The following is a 17,311-nucleotide window of genomic DNA, read 5'->3' as shown; positions in this document are numbered from 1 at the left end:
CTTTCTTCATAAGAGCAACCCTTTGTTCCATTCACTAATCTTGTTGCCCTTCTCTGTACTCGTTCCAACAACTCTACATCCTTCTTAAAATGAGGCCTCCAGGCCTGTATACAGTACTCAACGTGTGGCCTGACCATTGCCTTATATAAGGGGATGATCACCTCCTTATCCCTTTTAGAAGGGATAAGCTACTATGAGCTACTCTCGCAGCCCATCTGCACTGCTCAGAGAACTTCATATCTGCCTGCACAATTACCCCCAGGTCCTTTTCGTTCTCTACTACTGTCAGTGTAGTACCACAGAGTTGATATGTCACTCTGGGGTTGCTGCTTCCCATATGTAGTACTTTACATTTGTCAATCTTAAACTTCATTTGCCACCTCTCGGCCCATCTGCTCAACTTTTCTAAATCCTATTGCAGCAGCGTACTGTCATTAATGTCCTTAACAACTCTGCCAACCTTCTTATTATCTGCAAACTTGGACATTAAGCTTGATATACCATCATCAATATCATTTATAAATACAGAAAACAACAATGGACCCAGTACTGAATCCTGAGGGACTCCACTAATAACATTAGTCCATGATGAGCATGTGTCCACCGATTACCACTCAGTCTTCTCCCACTCAACCATCCCTTTATCCATAGCAGCAATTTACCTCCAATGATACACTGCTCCAATTTGTGCAGCAGTCTTCCATGTGCAACAGTATCAAAAGCCTTTCTAAGATCCAAATATATGATATCAAAGTTATTCCCTGCATCCAGTTCCTTTGTGACCACATCATATTATCCAATCAAATTGGTCAAGCAAGACTTTCCCTTAACAAAACCATGCTGTGTCCGAGCTGTAACTGAAGTCTTATCTAGATGATCCTGCAGTGCTTCTTTAACCAGTTCCTCCATTAATTTTCTTAGAACAGAAGTTAAACTAATAGGTCTCTAATTACTTGTGTTGCCCTTTGATTCTCCTTTGTGAATTGAGGTCACATTTGCACATCTCCAATCCATGGTTACCTCCCCTGAGTCCAAAGTAGCTCTCATAATTATGGCTAAGGGTTTGCTTACTTCCTTTGCTGCCTCCTTTAATATAACTGGATAGATCCCATCAACTCCGGGTGCCTTTTTTATGTTTATCTTCAACAATTTCTCCTCCACTTTCCTCTCAGTTATTACAAAATCATCCAGCTCACTGCCAGAGTTTAACTCACCTCTGGCATTCCCCTCCCTGAATAACTCCTCATGGGTGAATGTAGATGCAAAATACTCATTTAGTTTGTTAGCTGCCTGAGCAGGATCATCAACTGTTGAACCATCAATATCCAGTGGACCAATCTGATTCATCCCTTTCCTTCTAGAGTTTACGTAGGTAAAGAACGCTGTTGTTTTTCTTTGCATCCTTTGCCAGCCTAATCTCCTTTGTGACTTAGTTACAGACCAGCTTATATCTATCATAGGCTTCCAGTTCACCCATTAATTTATATGTATCCCATGCATTTTTCTTCTCTGTCACATGCTTCATTAGTTCATCTGACATCCATTTAGGCCTAAACCTTGAACAATATTTCTTAGTTGGCATGTAAAGCCTAGTAGCTTCCAAGATAAATTCTTTGAATGCTCTCCATTTTGAATTTGCTGTTGGTAACGTCATCAGTTGGTCCCATCGTATAGAATTTAAATACTGTCTCAGACCACCGTAGTCACCTTTATGAAAGCAAAAACCCTTATCTTTACCCCTGATGGTAGTTACTTCTTTGAGTAAATCCCACTTCAGCACACTGTGATCACTGCCACCTAGTTGTTCCTTTATCTGCAGATTCTTAATGCATGAAGAATCACTACTGATAATCAGATCAAGAGTATTACTCCCTCTAGTTGCCTCCCGAACATGCTGATGTAGAAAAAATCATCCAATAAATTCACAAAAGCCTTGCTAGTATGTGAGTGACCAATCCACAAATTCCAGTCAATATCTGGGAAATTAAAATCCCCCATTATAAGACTCTCTGATTTACTGGCCCACTCTATTTCCCTGTACAGTCCCTTATTAAACTCATCAGAGTCATTAGGCCTATAACACACTCCTACTCTCAATTTTGATCTCCCAATGCTTATGTCACACCAAACTGATTCGACACTGCACTGTCCAGCGATGTCAACTGGCTTCACTTCCTTGGATTTTATGTGTTTCCTAACTAATAGCACAACTCCTCCCTTCCTGTACGCATTGTACTCCCCAAATTCCAGTTCTGCATTCCTTATATCTGTGTGACACCACGTCTCTGATATCCCAACAATATCTGCCTTTGACGTTCTGAGCAATACCTCAAATTCATTTACCAAACTCCTAGCATTGGTGTACACTCAAGTATACATGCACCTGTTCCTATTCTTAGCTACCCTAACACAACCCATGTGTTTACTTGTACCACAATGATTCCCAGCAGTCTCTGAAATACCCTGCATCTTGTTTTCCAGGCTGCTGCTCATCCCAATAGAAGCAGTGCAAGAATCACTTTCACCTCTGCCAGTGGCTACTGTTAATCTATTAGTCCTTGTATCACCCCCAAACTAGCAGTTTTCTGACCCACCTAACACTGCCTTGATAGCATCAGCAAATATTCTTGCACCCTTTCTGTTTAAGTGTATCCCATCCCTGTAGAAGCAGTCTCTCCTGTTAACAAGTACAGACCAGGCTGAGAAAAATTCTGCCCCTTGAGTCTTGCACAATCTTTCCAGGGCCGAATTGATCGACCCAAGGCTCTCATCATATACTCCCTCCTATCGTGTCTGGGCAGAATTGCAGACACTTTCAAATTCAACCCGAATTCACGGCTTTTTTCAACAGTGACCTGTACTTGTTAAGTAATTCTGCCGGTCTCCTACTCTTAATATCATTAGTGCCAATGTGTACAACTATTTCATCTTTTGTGCCCTTAAAAGATGATATCCGCTCTACAACGTCATCAACCTTTGCCCCTGGCAGACATACTGTGGTCCTGTTCCACCTATCCTTTTTACAAAGCATGTTCCCCGTTTCCCTGACAACAGAGTCACCAACAACTACTAGTTCCTGTGGGACAAGTGCCTTGGGGGTTGCCGCTGTGTTGCGTGATGACCAAGCTCTGGTGTTGATGTGGGCAGCTGAGAGCCTGATGGGCCCCTCAATTTAGATCCTTTGAGGGCATCCACCCTGTCCTTCAAGCTCTCATATAGGCCCATAACAACGCTGAGTTGTCGCCTCATCAACCGATAACTGGGATTCTGTCAGAAAAAGTACACAGAGTTTGGCAGATTAAGTGGTAATGGACATCATTCAGACTGAAACTGAGGCCACATATATTTCTGAAATGAATGAGGGGAGGTTTAGTTCTTTTCACAGATAAATTTTTTGATTAGTCTGACTATGCATGATGTATTCAGTAGAAAGAAAAGGTGGGGAGGACATTGCTGTATGAAGTAATGATATTTTTGGATATTGCATACACATGGCAAGAATATACCTAACCCTTCACAAAATGTGACCTTGACAATTCCCCCCCCCATACACACTACTCTGACTCCCTCCACTCACTATCTCACAGAGTAGAGGCAGTGAAATTATACACTAGCTGAATCAGAAATCTTCTAGAAAGTTACCAATGGGTTTGGTCCGGTGGACTACCTAGTGGCCAGGCTGCGAACATTGTTTTAGAGCTGAAACCTTGAAATGTACAGAAGATTGGATCTTGCCATGATACTCATCATAACCTCAAAAGATGCCGATCATACCGCATAATGGAACAGTTGTGAGGGGGGGAATATTGCTAGAATTTGCTCTGAGGACCTAAGCATGGGTTCCACCACTTCAAGCCTCCAATAAGTAAAAGTGGTGGTATGACACCATTTGATAAGTAATCTACCACATAGTGTTGCCTGGTAACACAGGGGGGGTATCATTTCTGCATGTGGGATGAATGCCACACCAACCCTGCTTACATTCATTTGCACCTGGTTGATCACCTCCGGTATACAAAGTGTCGTATTTCAGGATTTGCAAACAGGAGCGAACCCAGGATTAGTAACAGTCTCATCATCATGAAGATGCAAGCTGAGGATCGGGTAGTCACACATCGACACTCAAGTCAGTCCACTTAAATGTCACCTGAATATCAGTGTTTTAGACACCCAGTTAGCAAGCCCACCTTGTCATACCTGAACAAATGACTACAACAGCCTCAAGGCCAATAAATTCATATAAAACTGTGATGCAAGGTGACAAATTGTTGCTTCACTGAGTACAAAGACTGCACAGGCTGTTCTACAACAGTAATCTAGAGCCAGAATGGGGAAAACACGTGATTTGTCAGACTCAAAACGGTCTTATCGAGGGTGCACTAAGGAACCACAATTTAAGAAACGAAAGACATAATTGGTTTCTCAAGAGCATCCATCTCAAATATTTTTAACGACTGGAAAGCAAGCTGTTCTTCCACATCTCTTTTAAAAGGCATAAACATAGAAAAAAAAACAATACTTCAAGAGCAAAGTTGTCATACTCTAAAGATGACTGTATGAAAAAATAGGACATCCAGTGTGCAGCAAATGACATCTGAATTCAACCAAGCACAACTGTCCTAATTCCTTGAAGGATTCCCATTTAGAATTCGCTGCTGTTAACATCAGTTATATAATTTAAAAACTGAGACCACTGTAGTCACATTTACAAAAACAAAAACCCTTCTCTTTACCCTTGATGGTAGTTACATCCTTAAGTAAATCCCATATCAGTACACTGTGATAACTGCCACCTTGTGGTTCCTTTATCTGCAAATTCTTAATGCATGAATAATCACTGTTGATAATGAAGAGTAGATAAAGATATTACTCCCTCTGGTTGTCCCTTGAACATGTTGCTGTAGAAAACAATCATCCAATAAATCCACAAGTCTTTCTAGCATGCAAGTGACCAACCCACAAGTTCCAGTCAATACCTGGAAAGTTAAAATCCCCCATTACAAGACATTCTGATTTACTAGCCAACTCTTTCTCTGCACAACTGTTCATTGTACTCATCAGAATCATTAGGCCTAAAACAAACTCCTACTCATTTTTCCTTTCCCAGCACTTATGTCACACCAAACTGACTAAACATTGCACTGTCCACCAATGTCAACTGGATGCACTTCCTTAGATCTTATGTGTTTCTTAACTAACAGCATAACCCCTTCTCCCTTTCTGTAAACATTGTACTCCCCAAATTCTAATTCTGCACTGCTTATATCTGTGTGATACCATGTCTCTGATATCCCAACAATATCCATCTTTGATGTCTTGACCAGCACTTCAAATCAATTTACTATACTTCTAGCATTGGTGTACATGCAAGTATACATACACCTGTTCTTACTCCTAGTTATCCTGACAGCCCATGTATTTAATTGTTCCATGACTCCCAGCACCTTTCCATTCTGATAGAAGCAGTGCAAGAATCACTTTCGCCTCTGACTGCAGCTACTGTTAATCTTTTACTCTGTGAATCCCCCCCAAACTTGCAGTTTTCCGACTCACCTAACACTGCCTCGATAGCATCGGCAAATATTCTTGGACCTTTCTATTTAAGTGTATCCCATCCCAGTAGAAGCCATCTCTCCTGTTATCAAGCACAGACCACTCTGAAAAAAATTCTACTCAATGAGCTTGCACAAACTCTCCAGGGCCAATTGATTGACAAGGCTCTAATCATATACCCATTATCATATCTGGGCATAATTGCGGACACTTTCAAATTTAACCCTAACTTGTGACTTTTTTTCAACATTGACCTGTACTTGTTAAGTAAATATACAGATCTCTTACTCTTAAGGTCATTAGTGCCAACGTGTACAACAATATCACCTTTTGTGCCCTTAAAAGATGATATCTGCTCTACAATGTCATCAACTTTTGCCCCCTGGCAGACATATCCTAGTCCTGTTCCACCTATTCCTTTTGCATAATATATTCCCTGTCTCCCTGACTTGTTATTGTCGGTGATAGATTCACCGACAATAACAAGCTCCTGTGGGACCAGCTTGATAGGCCCCTCATTAATTTCTTCGAGGGCATCTACCATACACTTCAAACTCTCATAGATGCCGATCAGAATGCTGAGTTGGCACCTAATTTCTTGACGCTCTTTGCCCCTAACACACACACAAAGACATCTTCCTTGGCTAGATCATGTCCTGTTCCAAAAAGGTCTGCAAACATTTCACATTTTGCACATTTTTTTAGACTGTGACGCATTGGAGAATCACTCCCTTCATTCTCCCTAGAGCCACAGCACTCCTGCTACTTTGTGCTCATTGCTTTGCTGCTCTAGTCTGAGTCATGATTCCGTTTAAGCACAATTTAATTAACAATGAAATTTAATAAGATTATACTTAGGATAGTGGAGGAAGGATGTAGAGCTGCTGGAACGAGAATGGCGAGTGGAACAAAGGGATGCTGTTACCAAGAAAGGCCCAAGTTCTGCAAATTCAGCGTCTGGAGACTAGGCACCTGCGAGGTGATCTAATTGAGGTGTATAAGGCCTTGAATGGTTTGAGCAATTTCAATGCTGATGAGATTCTTCCTCGTGCTCAGATTACTCACCTGAGGGGACATAAATTCAAATTGAGAAAAGACAATTGTAGAATAGATGTGCAGAAATTTGCCTTTAGCCAGCAGGTGGTTGATAATTGGAACAAACTTCCATCTGTTATAGTGGAGGTCAACAACTTAAATAAGTTCAAAGCAGAACTAGACAAAAACTCGGAGTGAAATGGGAAGAGAATTTTTTTTTTTGGCTGATGCTATATAAGTTTTCCTTGCTTGCATCATATGCCTCTACTAATGCAAATGCTAAGATTAATAAATTTTATTGATTAATTGATAATGCTGTACTAAGCTAACAGATTTCTAATACAGTGCTACATATTATGCTATCTAGTTTTATGAGATCTCTTCACTAAGAGTTAAATAAGATAAGCACAAAATTTAGGAATTTTTATTTTACAAAATATTTAGGAATTCTTAAGAGGCTTCAGCAGTCAAGCTGGTAGTTAACTGATCTTGGCAGAGGGATTACCCCTTCCACTACATCAGTTATTTTGTAATCTGTATATTGTCCCATGAATACACAATTGTATATACATAATATACAATAAAATCAGTGAACTAGAGTACCATACGATTTGGCACAATATGCCTCGAGTAATCTAAGAACCAAACATTTCCAAGAACATATGATATCAAGAGTATATGATGAGAGCCTTGTCGATCAATTCAGCCCTGGAAAGATTGTGCAAGGCTTAGAATTTTTTTTCTGCCTGGTCTGTACTTGTTAACAGGAGAGACTGCTTCTACAGGGATGGGATACACTTAAATAGAAAGGGTGCAAGAATATTTGCTGATGCTATCGAGGCAGTGTTAGGTGGGTCGGAAAACTGCTAGCTTGGGGGGATACAAGGACTAATAGATTAACAGTAGCCACTGGCAGAGGTGAAATTTATTCTTGCATTGCTTCTATTGGAATGAACAGAAGCCTGGAAAACAAGATGCAGGATGTTTCAGAGACTGCTGGGAGTCATTGCGGTAAAAGTAAACACATGGGTTGTGTTAGGGTAGCTAAGAATAGGAACAGGTGCATGTATACTTGCGTGTACACCAATGCTAGGAGTTTGATAAATAAATTTGATGAATTTGAGGTATTGCTCAAAGCATCAAAGGCGGATATTGTTGGAATATTAGAGACTTGGCGTCACACAGATATAAGGAATGCAGAACTGGAATTTGGGGAGTACAACGTCTACAGAAAGTATAAAAAGGAAGGAGGGGTTATGCTATTAGTTAAGAAACATAAAATCCAAGGAAGTGAAGCCAGTCGACATCACTGGACAGTGCAGTGTCGAGTCAGTTTGGTGTGACATAAGCATTGGGAGATCAAAATTGAGAGTAGGAGTGTGCTATAGGCCTAATGAGTATAATAAGAAAATGTACAGGGAAATAGAGTGGGCCAGTAAATCAGAGAGTCTTATAATGGGGGATTTTAATTTCCCAGATATTGACTGGAATTTGTGGATTGGTCACTCACACACTAGCAAGGCTTTTGTGAATTTATTGGATGATTGTTTTCTACATCAGCATGTTCGGGAGCCAACTAGAGAGAGTAATATACTTGATTTGATTATCAGTAGTGATTCTTCATGCATTAAGAATCTGCAGATAAAGGAACCACTAGGTGGCAGTGATCACAGTGTCCTGAAGTGGGATTTACTCAAAGAAGTAACTACCATCAGGGGTAAAGGGAAGGGTTATTGCTTTCGTAAAGGTGACTACGATGGTCTGAGACAGTATTTAAATTCTATACAGTGGGACCAACTGATGATGTTACCAACAGCAAATTCAAAATCGGAGGCATTCAAAGAACTTATCTTGGAAGCTACTAGGCTGTACATACCAACTAAGAAATATTGTTCAAGGTTTAGGCCTAAATGTATGTCAGATGAACTAATATGACACATGGCAGAGAAGAAAAATGCATGGGATACATATAAATTAATGGGTGACACAGAAGCCTATGATATATATAAGCTAGTCTGTAACCAAGTCACAAAGGAGGTTAGGCAGGTAAAGGCAGATGATGAGAAATCTTTGGCAAAGGATGCAAAGAAAAACAGCAAAGAGTTCTTTACTTATGTAAACTCTAGAAGGAAGGGGATGAATCAGATTGATCCACTTGATATCGATGGTCAAACTGTTGATGATCCTGCTCAGGTAGCTAACAAACTAAATGAATATTTTGCATCGACATTCACACATGAGGAGTTATTCAGCAAGGGGAATGCCAGAGGCGCATTCAACTCTGGCAGTAAGCTAGATAATTTTGTAATAACTGAGAGTAAAGTGGAGGAGAAATTGTTGAAGATAAACACAAGAGAGGCACCTGGGGTGGATGGGATCTATCCAGTTATATTAAAGGACACAGCAAAGGAAGTAAGCAAACCCTTAGCCATAATTATGAGAGCTTCCTTGGACTCAGGGGAGGTACCCATAGACTGGAGATGTGCAAATGTGAACCCAATTCACAAAGGAGGTTCTAAGGCTGACACAAGTAATTATAGGCCTGTGAGTTTAACTTCTGTTCCAGGAAATTTAATGGAGGCACTGGTTAAAGAAGCACTGCAGGATCATCTAGACAAGACTTCAGTTATAACTCGGACACAGCATGGTTTTATTAACGGGAAGTCTTGCCTGACCAATTTGACTGGATACTATGTTGTAGTTACAAAGGAACTGGATGCTAAGAATAACTTTGATATCATATATTTGGACCTTAGAAAAGCCTTTGATACTGTTGCACATGGAAGACTGCTGCACAAATTGGAGCAGTGTGGCATTGGAGGCAAATTGTTGCTATGGATAAAGGGATGGTTGAGTGGGAGAAGACAGAGAGTGGTAATCAAAGGACACTGCTCTTCGTGGAGTCCCTCAGGGTTCAGTGTTGGGTCCATTATTGTTTTCTGTATTTATAAATGATACTGATGATGGTATATCAGGCTTAATGTCCAAGTTTGCAAAAGATACGAAGGTTGGCAGGGTTGTTAATGACACTACACTGCTGCAACAGGATCTAGAAAAGTTGAGCAGATGGGCTGAGAGTTGGCAAATGAAGTTTAACATTGACAAATGTAAAGTACTACATATGGGAAGCAGTAATCCCAGAGTAACGTATCAACTCGGTGTACCACACTGACAGTGTTAGAAAATGAAAAGGACCTGGGAGTAATTGAGCAAGCAAATATGAAGTTTTTTGAGCAGTGCAGACGGTCTGCAAGAGTAGCTCATGGTGTCTTGTCCAGGATAAACAGGAATTTTTCTAGCAGGGATAAGGAGGTGATTATCCCCTTGTATAAGGCAATGGTCAGGCTAAACCTTGAGTACTGTATACAGGTCTGGAGGTCTCATTTTAAGAAGGATGTAGAGCTGTTGGAACAAGTACAGAGAAGGGCAACAAGAAGATTAGTGAATGAAACAAAAGGTTGCTCTTACGAAGAAAGGCTTAAGTTTTGCAAATTACAGTGTCTGGAGACTAGGCGCCTGCGAGGTGATCTGATTGAGGTGTATAAAGCCTTGAATGGTTTAAGCATGCTCAATGCAGATGGGATTCTTCCTCTTGCTCAGAATAATCGCCTGAGAGGGCATAAATTCAAATTGAGGAAAGACAGTTGTAGGATAGATGCGCGGAAGTTTGCCTTTAGCCAGCGGGTGGTTGATTGCTGGAACAAACTTCCATCTGTTGTTGTAGAAGTTGATAGCTTAAATAGATTCAAGGCAGAACTTGACAAACATTTGTAGTGGATGGATGAAATAAGGGTTGTTGTTTTTTTTGGCTAATGCTATAAAAGCTTGTTTTCTTGCATCATGTGCCTTTGCTAATGCTGGTGCAATCAACTGATGATGTTACCAATGTTGAATTCTAAATGGGAAGCCTTCAGGGACGTAATTTTGGAGCCTATTGGGCTTTTCATTCCAACTAAGAAATGCTGTTGAAGGTTTAGGCCTAAATGGATGTCAGATGAATTAATGAGGCTCGTAGCAGAGAAGAAAAATGTATGGGATGCATATAAAGTATCAGGTGACACAGTAGCCTATGGCATGTATAACTAGTCTTTAATCAAGTCACAAAGGAGGTTAGGCAGGCAAAGGCAGACTTCGAGAAATCTTTGGCAAAGGATGCAAAGAAAAACAGCAAAGAGTTCTTTACTTATGTAAACTCTAGAAGGAAAGGGATGAATCAGATTGGACCAGTTAACATAGATGGGTTGACTACTGATGATCATGCTCAGGTAGCTGATAAACTGAATGAGTATTTTCCATCTACATTCACACATGAGGAATTCTGTAAGGAAGGGGAGGACAGAAGTTTACTAAACTAACAGGGAGCTAAATGATTTTGTAATAATGGAGAGCAAAGTGGAGGAGAAATTATTGAAGTTAAACATAAAAAAGGCATCTGGGGTGGATGGAATCTATCCAGTTATATTGAAGGAGGCAATGAGGGAAGTAAGCAAACCTATAGCCATAATTATGACAGCATCCTTAGATTCAGGGAAGGTCCCCATGGACCGGCAATGAGGTCAATGAGGGGAGTGCCAGAAGTTTATCAAACGCTAACAGGGAGCTAAGTGATTTTGTAATAACCGAGAGCAAAGTGGAGGAGAAATTGTTAAAGTAAAACATAAGGAAGGCACCTGAGGTGGAAGGGATCTATTCTGTTATATTAAAGGAGGCAGCAAAGGAAATAAGCAAACCCTTAGCCATAATTATGAGAGCTTCCTTGGACTCAGGAGAGGTCCCAATGGACTTGAGGTGTGCAAATGCATCACCAATTCACAAAGGGGGTTCCAAAAGGTGACACAAGTAAATACAGACATGTTAGTTTAACTTGTGTTCTGGGAAAATAATGGTTAAAGAAGCATTGCAGGATCATCTAAACAAGACTGCAGAAATAGCTAAGACACAGCATGGGTTTGTTAAAGGGAGGTCTTGTCTGACCAATTTACTTGAATACTGTAATGTGCTCACAAAGGAACTGAATGCCCAAAATAATTTTGATATCATATACTTGGATTTTAGGAAAGCTTTTCATACTGTTGCACATGGAAGACTGCTGTAAAAATTGGAAAGGTATGGCATTAAGTGTAAGTTGTACAATGGATAAAGGGACGGTTGAGTGGGAGACGACAGTGGTAATCAATGGATACTGCTCTTCGTGGACAAATGTTATTAGTGGAGTTCCCCAGGGTTCGGTGTTGGGCCCATTGTTGTTTTGTATATTTATCAATGATATTGATGAAGGTATATCAGGTTTAATGTCCAAGTCTGCAGATGATACAAAGGTTGGCAGGGTTGTTAAGAACAGTAAAGACAGTATGCTAATCCAACTGGATCTAGATAAATTGGGAAGATGGGCTGAGAAGTGGCAACTGAAGTTTAACATTGGCAAATGTAAAGTACTGCATATGGGTAGCAATAACCGAAGAGAAACATACCAACTGTGTGGTACTACACTCAGGGAAGTGGAAAGTGAAAAAGACCTGGGGATAATTGTGCAGTCAAATATGAAGTTCGCTGGGCAGTGCAAATTGGCTGCCAGGGCTGGTCATGGAGTCTTGTCAATGATATATAGGAATCATTGACTAGCGGGAACATGGAGGCGATTATCACGTTATACAAGGCAATGGTCAGGCCACACTAGAGTACTGTGTACAGGTCTGGAGGCCTCATTTTAGGAAGGATGTAGAGTTGCTAGAACGAGTACAAAGAAGGGCAACAAGATTGGTGAGGGGTACTCTTACCAAGAAAGGCTTAAGTTCTGCGAATTGCAGCATCTGGAGAGTAGGTAACTGCGAGGTGATCTGATTGAAGTGTATAAGGTCTTGAATGGGTTGTTGAGCAAGCTGAATGCTGATGGGATTCTTCCTCTTGCTCAGACTAAGAACCTGAGGGGGCACAGTTTCAAATTGAGGAAAGATTGTAGAATAGATGTGCAGAAATTTGCCTTTAGCCAGTGGGTAGTTGATTGGTGGAACAGGCTTCCATCTTTTGTTGTGGAAGCTAATAGCCTAAATAAATTTAAGGCTGAGCTGGACAGGCATTTGGAACAAATGGAGGTGTTTTTTTTTTTTGGCTGATGCTGCATAAGCTTGCTTTCTTGCATCGTATGCCTCTACTAATGCCAATTTTCCACCTTGACAAGACTCTCCTTCAAACATCAAATGTTTTGTTTGGCAGAAAATTAAAAATAAACCTGTCTCATCAAGATTAAAAATATCCTTTGCCCCATATTTTTCAAGAATGTACTGTACAGAATACAACCAGTCTGTATCCTTTTCTTGGTCGACTAATCCAGACTCGCAAAAAACATTTCGCGAAACCAAGTTATTCCTGTCTTTAAATCTTTGTAGCCAGCCACTTCTGCATTTTAAGTCACTAATTCCATGTGCTGAGCTAGATAATTTGCCCTTTTCTTGCAAAATTGGACATAATATCGGCAAATTAAATGCATGCATTTGTTGGTAACACTCAAAAAGTTTTGTTTCAAGCTCCTTGTGTTTTGAACCAGGAATTCGTTTCCCGTTTTTTTATCGCTGCTCCAGTATCACGAACTTCAAGTTTTTTATTATTGTAGGTAAAGGGATGTTGTATTCCTTTGCAATGTCCATTTCACTTTGATCCATCCCATCAGCCTCTTATATAATTTTCAGTTTAATTTGCAGGCTTAATTCTGTCCATTTACATTTTGTCACCATAACACAGCTAGATAGATAAGATTTAATATAAACAAATTTTAAATTAATTTAAACACAAGATCCAAAAAAAAGACATCAGCACGGATAAAAATGGCACAAAAAATAGATTATACTATAGCAAACGACTCTTTGAATTGGTATAACAATTGCAACTGACCTTTTTCCATAGAGATCGAGGGAGTGTATGTCAACTTAGAAAAACTGTTTTTATTCTTTTAATTTAACAGCTCATCTTCACAATGATGTTTTTCAGAGTGCACTTAGTTCTACAAATTACATTGTAGCTATCATAAACTGGTTTTGTGTTTACACAAAAGTGAATTCTAACAACAAGTCAATGCCATCCTTCGGGGAGCAGGGAATCAGGTGGCCAGAGGCAATAATCAGACAACTGTGCCAAGATTTGTATTAAACATACAAAATAACAATATATTTATTTCTCATGGAGTGAAAATGAACTTTGTAATACTATTAACCGAATTTTTGTAAGATGAATATATTAAGCCTATTCTTCGCAGGAGAATGGTTATGTCTTCTTTATCTGTTTATTCTTTTATTGGACTACTTATGCTTACCTTTTTCATATTCACATTGTTAAGAAGGCAACATTTAGAATTATACAAATTGCTGTTATTGTCATCCAGTGTATGTGCATTTCTTTAAGTTAATTCTACACAATTTTGGCATTAGCTGTATTTGTTTAATATGGCTACTAGATCAAAGCTTGGAATAAAATAATTGCAATGGATCAAGGTAATGAGAATTTTCTTCTGGGCCTAAAATTCAATTTAGAAAAAAAAAAATTCTATCCTGTCTAAATTTTTGTTCATTTAAGATTCAGCAATACAAGTTTCTTAAAGAGGCTATAGTTTTTTCTGTTTTTTTTCTGTTAATAACAGAGTATCATCAAATATTTTATTAATTTCTATGGCATTTAATACTGAAAAATACACATTTAACAAGAAATGATGATTATTTTAATTCTCTAAAATAACTTGAAAATGTATGCAATATTAATGATTCAGAGTTAATAATACATAGAAATATTTGGGGGTGGGAAAAACTCATAGTTACCATTTGTCAAGTTTCCACTTTCATGCACATGAAATCCATGAAGGCCAGGAGCTAAGCCACTTACACTTCCGTACAGGTATATAGGGAGAGTTTTACGATAGCCACCCTCCTTGAGAAAGAATTAATATGTTAGCAACTTTTGCTTTCTTTTTAGGTTTACATTTCTGTATTTTAAAACTCACCTAAATAGGTCTCTCTCTCTCTCTCTCTCTCTCTCTCTCTCTCTCTCTCTCTCTCTCTCTCTCTCTCTCTCTCTCTCTCTCTCTCTCTCTCTCTCTCTCTCATTTATTTATATATTTTTTTGGATGGTGCAGCATAAGCCTCAAGCTTCCTTGCACCATATAGCTAATAATAATAATTACTGAATTATGAGTACCCCATCTGTAATGGACTATGCCACATAGCTTGCATTATAAAAATGCCAAACAGCTTCATATGCTACAGCAGTGGTAATCTGCATCTGGTCGTGCAAGTCAAAGTGATAAAGTAGTAGTTATGAGATGTAATAAAGATATCACAGTTTCAAAAGGGCACGATTGTGAGAGCCGTGCATCAGGTGTTTCTTTATCGGAAATGGTAGATTTGTCAGTTTCTCACAGTGGGACCAACTGCTGATGTTACCAACAGCAAATTCTAAGTGGAAAGCATTCACGGAATTAATCGTGGAAGCTATTAGGCTTTTCATACCAATTAAGAAATATTATTCAAGATTTAGTTAGGCCTAAATGGATGTCAGATGAACTAATGAGACTCGTGACAGAGAAGAAAAATGCATGGATGCATATAAATTATCAGGTGACACAGAAGCCTATGGCAGATATAAGCTAGTCTGTAATCAAGTCAAAGGAGATTAGGCAAGTGAAGGCAGATTACAAGAAATCTTTGGCAAAGGATGCTAAGAAAAACAAAAGGACTTCTTTACTTATATAAAACTCTAAAAGGAAGGGGATGAATCAGATTGGTCCACTCGATATTGATGGTTCAACTGTTAGCATTAGCATATGATGCAAGAAAGCAAGCTTATGCAGCATCAGCCAGAAAAAAAAAAAAAAAAAAAAAAAATTCCACTTCACCCCTCCGTTCATTCGAAATACCTGTCCAGCTGAGCCTTAAATTTATTTAGGCTATCAACTTCCACAACAAGGGATGGAAGTCTGTTCCACCAACCAACTACCCGCTGGCTAAAGACAAATTTCCACACATCTATCCAACATCTGTCTTTCCTCAATTTGAATTTATGCCCTCTCAGGTGATTATTCTGAGCAAGAGGCAGAATCCCATCAGCATTGAGCATGCTCAAACCATTCAAGGCTTTATACACCTCTATCAGAACACTTCGCCAGTGCCTAGTCTCCAGACACTGTAATTTGCAAAACTTAAGCCTTTCTTTGTAAGAGCAACCCTTTGTTCCATTCACTAACCTTGTTGCCCTTCTCTGTACTCGTTCCAGCAGCTCTACATCCTTCTTGAAATGAGGCCTCCAGACCTGTATACAGTACGCAAGGTGTAGCCTGACCATTGCCTTATACAAGGGAATAATCACCTCCTTATCCCTGCTAGAAAAATTCCTGTATATCATTAACAAGACACCATGAGCTACTCTTGCAGCCCATCTGCACTGCTCACAGAACTTCATATCTGCCTGCACAATTACCCCCAGGTCCTTTTCATTCTCTACCACTGTCAGTGTAGTACCACAGAGTTGATATGTTGCTCTGGGGTTGCTGTTTCCCATATGTAGTACTTTACATTTGTCAATGTTAAATTTCATTTGCCACCTCTCAGCCCATCCTTTCCAGATCCTGTTGCAGCAGCTTAGCGTCAGTAGTGTCCTTAACAACCCTGCCAACTTTTGTATCGTCTGCAAACTTGGACATTAAGCTTGATATACCATCATCAATATTATTCATAAATACAGAAAACAATAATGGACCCAACACGGAACCCTGAGGGACTCCACTAATAACATTAGTCCACGATGAGCAGTGTCCATTGATTACCATTCTCTGTCTTCTCCCCCTCAACCAGCCCTTTATCCATAGCAGCAATTTGCCTCCAATGCCACACTGCTCCAATTTGTGCAGCAGTCTTGCATGTTCAACAGTATCAAAAGCCTTCCTAAGATCCAAGTAAATAATATCAAAGTTATTCCCTGCATCCAGTTCTTTTGTGACTGCATCATATTATCCAATCAAATTGGTCAGGCAAGACTTCCCCTTAACAAAACCATGCTGTGTCGAGCTATAACTGAAGTCTTGTCTAGATGATCCTGCAGTGCTTCTTTAACCAGTTCCTCCATTAATTTTCCTGGAACAGAAGTTAAACTCACAGGTCTATAATTACTTGTGTCAGCCTTTGATCCCCCTTTGTGAATTGGGGTCACATTTGCACATCTCCAGTCTATGGGTACCTCCCCTGAGTCCAAGGAAGCTCTCTTAATTATGGCTAAGGGTTTGCTTACTTCCTTTGCTGTGTCCTTTAATATAACTGGATAGATCCCATCCACCCCAGGTGCCTTCCTTGTGTTTCTCTTCAACAATTTCTCCTCCACTTTACTTTCAGTTATTACAAGATTATCTAGCTAACTGCCAGAGTTGAATACACCTCTGGCATTCCCCTCGCTGAATAACTCCTCATGTGTGAATGTCGATGCAAAATATTCATTTAGTTTGTTAGCTACCTGAGCAGGATCATCAACAGTTGAACCATCGATATCAAGTGGACCAATCTGATTCATACCCTTCCTTCTAGAGTTTACATAAGAAAAGAACTCTTTACTGTTTTTCTTTGCATCCTGTTGATGATCCGGCTCAGATAGCTAACAAACTGAATGAGTATTTTGCATCTACATTGCTGCATGAGTTAAGGGAAGAAAATTCCAGAAGTTTATCAAACTGTAACAGGGTGCTTAATGATTT

General features: G+C 39.7%; 1 protein-coding gene across 1 annotated transcript in view; it reads right to left on the bottom strand.

Moving 5' to 3' along the window:
• Positions 1-17,311, bottom strand: part of LOC150081436 (superoxide dismutase [Cu-Zn]-like) — a 69,167-nt gene that overhangs the window by 27,524 nt on the left and 24,332 nt on the right. Inside the window, exon 2 of the mRNA XM_090379295.1 lies at positions 14,394-14,502. Coding sequence (XP_090235421.1) covers positions 14,394-14,502 — 109 coding nt within the window. The remainder of the gene's footprint in view (positions 1-14,393; positions 14,503-17,311) is intronic.

The sequence above is a fragment of the Mastigoproctus giganteus genome, chromosome 8, assembly GCF_048544385.1.
Source record: "Mastigoproctus giganteus isolate SK-2022 chromosome 8, ASM4854438v1, whole genome shotgun sequence".
NCBI classification, from domain to species: domain Eukaryota; kingdom Metazoa; phylum Arthropoda; class Arachnida; order Uropygi; family Thelyphonidae; genus Mastigoproctus; species Mastigoproctus giganteus.
Note: the sequence above shows the minus strand (reverse complement) of the source record. Positions and strands in the feature narration are given on the sequence as shown.